The sequence below is a fragment of the Ursus maritimus genome (genome assembly GCF_017311325.1).
Source record: "Ursus maritimus isolate PB19 chromosome Y unlocalized genomic scaffold, ASM1731132v1 scaffold_Y12, whole genome shotgun sequence".
Taxonomy (NCBI): Eukaryota; Metazoa; Chordata; class Mammalia; order Carnivora; family Ursidae; genus Ursus; species Ursus maritimus.
The window spans coordinates 1-5,950 of NW_024423327.1; the positions used below are offsets into that span (position 1 = coordinate 1).

Genomic DNA, 5,950 nt, shown 5'->3' on the forward strand with positions numbered 1-5,950 from the left:
CCGACCCCAGTCAGCATTTCTCTTTTATTTTCTTAACTCTCTGCACCCCACTGCTAAGCCTTTGTATGTGAGCTTCCTTCTCTGTATAGGTGGTGGTCCTCACCAATTCTCCCTTGGAGGACCAGCTGCAGGTGGGTGAGTTCTGTCATAGCCGTGGAATCAAGCTGGTCGTGGCAGACACACGAGGCCTATTTGGGTGAGTGCCTGCCTCTCACTTTCTCCCAAGCACTTGCCAGGCCCAGGCAAGATCCTTTTGCTCCCACTGAATTCATTCTGTTTCCAGCCAACCCAAGCCTAAGTTTTGATTCTGTACATTTAGCTTTCCCCATTTGGCATGACTGCCATCTGATTGCCAGCAGTAAGGGGCTGAGTTTGCTTAGCAGTTATTCACTGCATCTTGAAGGACACATAGAGTACCTGCATGCATGGGTGTTAGGCTCTAGTCCTGTTGTCTCCTACAGGCAGTTGTTTTGTGACTTTGGAGAGGAAATGATCCTTACAGATTCCAATGGGGAGCAGCCGCTCAGTGCTATGGTATCTATGGTTACAAAGGTAAGGAGATCAGCCCCAAGGGTTCTGGCAGGCAGGTGGGCAGCAGTAATTCTCCCTGTCTCCTCATGATAGCCTGAGCCTACCTTTGAGGCTTACTTCTCTTCCAACTAGGATAGCCCTGGTGTTGTCACCTGCCTGGATGAGGCCCGGCATGGATTTGAGAGCGGCGACTTTGTCTCCTTCACAGAAGTCCAAGGCATGCATGAACTCAACGGCACCTACCCCATAGAGATCAAAGTCCTGGGTATGTTAAGGCTGGGGACAAGAAATGATTGCCTGGACCAAAGGGAGAGCTGTAGGCTGTTCCAGAGGCAAAAATGTGACACATAACTGTAATATGAATTAGACCAAAAGCCAAGAGGAGATGCCTTTCGAAACCTGAGCTAAGACTTAGGAGAGATGTGTCCATGGGACCTTTCCAAATAGACATGAACTGAACTATAGAGGCAGAAGTTTATGCCACTGGTGTTTGGTTTTATTTCCTGTGTAGTCTGTTGGCTATGTCTCTTTTTGTTTGTTTGCATTGGAATTTATAGTACAGAACTTGATGTGTATTTAGTATATAGTCTCTAAGTAACACTTTATCACCTCATGTATAAAAAAATAGCCTCACAACAGAATATTCCCAATTCCTGGTTCCCCATTTATATTTTATGTCTGTCACATATTTCTCAATATGTTGGCTTGGGTTTAAAAGTTATTGTTTTAAAGAGATTTGAAATAATTAAGAGAATAAATTCTTTTTTACCCATATGCCACCATTTTTTTGTTTTCTGTTTATCCAGTTTTACATCTAGTATAGTTTTCTTTCTACCTGAGGGATGTCCTTTACCATTTGTTGTACTCATGGGGTTTGCTGGTGGTAATTCTTTTAGTTTTTTAGTGATTTAAGTTATCTCTATTTTGCCTGTGTTTTTGAAAGACATTTTTGTGGACTTTAGAATTCTAGATTGACAGTTTTTTCTCTTCTATTGCTTAAAAGATGTTGCTGTATTTTCTTGCTTCCATTATTTTCCACAAGTGTGATTTCATTCTTTTCCTTGTTTGTTTGCCTGTATGTAATGTGCTTATTTTCTCTACCACCAATTATAAACAGGGTGACCATGACAATGCACCGTAGTGTAGTTTTCTCCATGTTTCTTTTGTTTAGGTTTATTGAACTACATTATTTGTGGGTTTATAGTTGTATCAGGTTTGGAAAATTATTGGCCATAATTTTTTTCAAAATGTTACTCTCTTACTTCCTCCCTCCCCATTATCTCTTTCCAAAACTCCAATCAGATGCATATTAAGCTACTTGACTTATTTTGGGTCTGTTTGTTTGTTTTCCCTCCGTGTTGTATTTTGAATAGTTTGTTTTAGTGTAGAGCCGGGTTAGGATGGATTTTTCATTCTTGTTTTGGTGGTGCTATTGATTCTCTGTGGTGGGACAGGAGGATTGGTGGTTGAAGTAACAGATACTCCATTCTTTTCCTTCCCTAGGTCCCTATACCTTTAGTATCTGTGACACTTCTAGCTTCTCTGAGTATATCCGGGGAGGTATTGTCAGTCAGGTTAAAGTACCTAAGAAGATCAGCTTTGTAAGTATGTGTGGGGGTGGGCTATAGGGTTCTACACCTCTAGGATTTTCACTTCTCTGGTGCTGATATCCCACTTTCCACAGAAATCCTTGCCAGCCTCACTGGCAGAGCCAGACTTTGTGATAACGGATTTTGCCAAGTATTCTCGCCCTGGTCAGCTGCACATTGGCTTCCAGGCCCTGCACCACTTCTGTGCTCAGCATGGCCGGGCCCCTCGGCCCCACAATGAGGTAGATGAGTGGGCAAGCCAGCCAGCATTTTTGGCCCAAAGCTCACCTGTTCTCCCATCTAGTCTCTCCCTGTCTCTCTCCCCACAGTTGGCCTGACTGGTCCTCTCTTGGTTCTGTTTGCCCTTCCAGGAGGATGCAACAGAACTGGTGACCTTAGCACAGGCTGTGAATGCCCGAGCCCTGCCAGCAGTGCAGCAGGACATCCTGGATGAGGACCTCATTCGAAAGCTGTCATATGTGGCTGCTGGGGATCTGGCACCCATAAACGCCTTTATTGGGGGCTTGGCTGCTCAGGAAGTTATGAAGGTCAGTGTGGGTAAAGAAGGGCAGAGTTGAAGACAGGCCAGGTGCCTTCCTGATTCCATCCCTGGCTTTCCATCTGGGTCGGATTCCCATTAAGCACCTATGACCTCCCATTTCTTACCATCTCCCCAGGCCTGCTCTGGGAAGTTTATGCCTGTTATGCAGTGGCTGTACTTTGATGCCCTTGAGTGTCTCCCTGAGGACAAACAGGCCCTCACAGAGGACAAGTGTCTCCCGGTATGTGAGGGGGCCCCACGGGGAAGGTATTATTATGGGTCTCTGCAAGACAGCTCTTCTCTCATCCTCCTCCCTTCACATGACTCAGTGCCAGAACCGTTATGATGGGCAGGTGGCTGTATTTGGCTCAGACCTGCAAGAGAAGCTGGGCAAGCAAAAGTACTTCTTGGTGAGTGATCCCATTGGGCACCAGCTGCATCATCTTTACTTGCTTCCGGCCAGTCTTTGCTGGAGTCTCCTGCCCCTCAAGGGAGGGTAATTGTCATCTCCTCCCTTTCTCCATTTTCTTTATACCACAAGAAAGCCTGATATGTGCCTGTAGTCCCCCCTCTGGTGCCTCCTTCCTTTGATGACAGTGGGTATTTATGCCTCTAGGATTTGAATATGTAGTACTAGACCCTCTTACCCTCTCTCACTATCTTCAGGGGGAGTGACGACTAATAGGTTTCTTTGCTTTGCGCGTGCACCCTAACCCGTCTGTGTCTCTCTTCTTGGCAACCTCTCAGGTGGGTGCAGGGGCCATTGGCTGTGAACTCCTCAAGAACTTTGCCATGATTGGTCTAGGCTGTGGGGAGGATGGAGCAGTCACTGTTACTGACATGGACACCATTGAGAAGTCCAATCTCAACCGACAGTTTTTGTTCCGGCCCTGGGATGTCACGGTGAGTAGGTGGACATGGTAAGTGGGTGAGCTGCTTCTCTCTCTTTTCTCCTGTCTTTCTTGTCATTAATCTTAATAGCTTCGGTCTTTTTGCCTCTGTCTTTCTTTCTGCTTTCCCCTCCTTTCTTTTTCTCTACCGTTCAGTCTTTTAGCAGATATTGGAATACTTACCATGTCTTTTCATTTAATTCATCATTTTATACCTACCCCCACTTTTTCTTTTCTTTTTTTCCTCTTTCAATCTTTGGTAGGACTATGGAAGCTAGGTATGTGGAAGGGTCAGTCTGAGAAGTCTTCTGTGTTATTTTTGCCACTCAGAGACTTTTGTTTTCATTTTATCATCCTACTACTCTGCCCTGCCTTAGATATTTGGAATGCATTACATAGTAACAAAGGAGAGCTTCCTGCCCTTGTCTAGTGAGAAAAGTCTGGAGATCCACAGCACTTTTCCTCAAGTTCCCAAGACCATAATTGTTTTAAGACCACTAAGACATTATTTGTCTTATTTTGTTAGGTGAAAATTTCCATGCTACTCTAGGAAGGCTTCCGCAACTCAGTAACATTGCTTTTTTCCAAATGACCAAATGCAGGATGGTACAAAATAGGGCAGTACCTGAAGATCCATTGAAATGCAAAACAAACCAGTAGATATTGGTATAGATTGAAGATTTTACCTTGCAGCCACACTTTAAAACACTATCACTTCTCAGGTTTTGATTTTTTTTTAATACCAACAATTATCTGAAAATGCTATTAAAATATTGTGTGAAATTGCATATTCTTCTATGTACATTTAACAGATTGAATGTGGTAGAGGTGAGAATCCAGCTGCCTTCTAAGAGATTCCATAACTTAAAACATTTGCAAAAATGTACATGCAATTTGCTTTTTTCATACTGTTTATATTTGTACTACGTAGTGGAATCATTCCATTTTCAGATCAACTAATAATAATGTAAAATTTTGCCAGCTTATATTTCTAATACAGGAAATATTGGTAGCGGTAGCCCCACCTAGTAAAAGCTCTTTTTAAGACGCTTATATTTGAGGATGGTTGCAATAAAGAGTAAATACCATAGTGAAGTGTATGGCTGATGTTAGGAAGTTGCAAAGTACGGTGAAAAATGAGAAACAAGGATGAGAGGGAATGTCATGGAGAGTGGTTTGCACTGTGGTAAAAGAAGCCCTCAGTGGAAGAGCAGCATTTCCTCAAGACTTGGATGATAGAGGAGAATGTAATCCAGGAAAGAGTGATGTAAGCACTCTTGGATGATAGAGGAGAATGTAATCCAGGTAAAGATAACAGTCTGAGCAAAACCGTGATGTTAGAATATAGCTCATTGTAATGTTTAAGGAACAGAGCGGCCGTTCAGAGGGGATGGTGGTAGGAGATGTGGTTGTAGAAGTAATGTAGCCCAACTCATACCCTAAGTGAAAGTGGGAGCTAGTGGAGCAAAAGAGGGATGTGAGCTGACTTACTTGGGCTTTCAGAAGATACTGTTTGTATTTGTACAAAACCTTGGGTTTATTTGGGTAATGGCATCCCAACTCTGGACGCTGTTAAGTATAAAAAGCAATGAATTTTGCAGATACCTGATCTGTTGTCTCCTACCTGTCTTATTGTTCCTTTTCTGCTCACCCCCTGGCCCATTTGTCACAGCCTCAGCCATGTGACATTTGTCACAGACTACTGCTAAACCAGGGAGCCTGCTGNGAGCGTAGATCTTGCCCCCATCATTAGATAAATCAGTTGTCAGAACAACTCTGTAAATGTTTATTAGGTGAACATATGAATGACAGCTCCTCCTCCATCCCTACCCAGAAGTTGAAATCTGACACAGCTGCTGCAGCTGTGCGCCACATAAATCCGTACATCCGGGTAATGAGCCATCAGAATTGTGTTGGCCCTGACACAGAGCATATCTATGACGACAGCTTCTTCCAGAACCTCGATGGTGTTGCCAATGCCCTGGACAATGTGGATACTCGTGAGTTTGGAGGCGGGCGAGGATGAGGGCAGGGTAATACGTGTCTGTTTGGGGAATATCCCCTACCCTAATGTTATCACCACCTATCATCTTCCCACAGGCATGTACATGGACCGCCACTGCGTGTACTACCGTAAACCACTGCTGGAGTCAGGCACGCTGGGCACCAAGGGCAATGTGCAGGTGGTTATCCCCTTCCTGACAGAGTCCTACAGCTCCAGCCAGGACCCTCCTGAGAAGTCCATCCCCATCTGCACACTGAAGAACTTCCCCAATGCCATCGAACACACATTGCAGGTGATTACTTTTGGAGGGAGGGAGAGGTGGAAGAGACGGCACTTAAGCAGCCTCTCAGCCACCAAACTTGTCATTCAGGTGATGTAAATGTCAGTGTGGCCT

The 5,950-nt window shown here is 44.4% G+C and overlaps 1 protein-coding gene across 1 annotated transcript in view; it reads left to right on the forward strand.

Annotated features, from left to right (window-relative positions):
• Nucleotides 1-89: 89 nt before the first annotated feature.
• The window catches only part of LOC103680817 (ubiquitin-like modifier-activating enzyme 1), a gene marked incomplete at its 5' end in the record, with an annotated part of 12,445 nt that continues 6,584 nt past the window's right edge, over nt 90-5,950 (forward strand). Inside the window, 11 exons of the mRNA XM_008710294.2 lie at nt 90-196; nt 462-552; nt 664-796; nt 2,035-2,132; nt 2,216-2,362; nt 2,492-2,668; nt 2,798-2,902; nt 2,991-3,071; nt 3,409-3,564; nt 5,386-5,551; nt 5,652-5,848. Of these exons, the coding sequence (XP_008708516.2) occupies nt 90-196; nt 462-552; nt 664-796; nt 2,035-2,132; nt 2,216-2,362; nt 2,492-2,668; nt 2,798-2,902; nt 2,991-3,071; nt 3,409-3,564; nt 5,386-5,551; nt 5,652-5,848 (1,458 nt within the window). The remainder of the gene's footprint in view (nt 197-461; nt 553-663; nt 797-2,034; nt 2,133-2,215; nt 2,363-2,491; nt 2,669-2,797; nt 2,903-2,990; nt 3,072-3,408; nt 3,565-5,385; nt 5,552-5,651; nt 5,849-5,950) is intronic.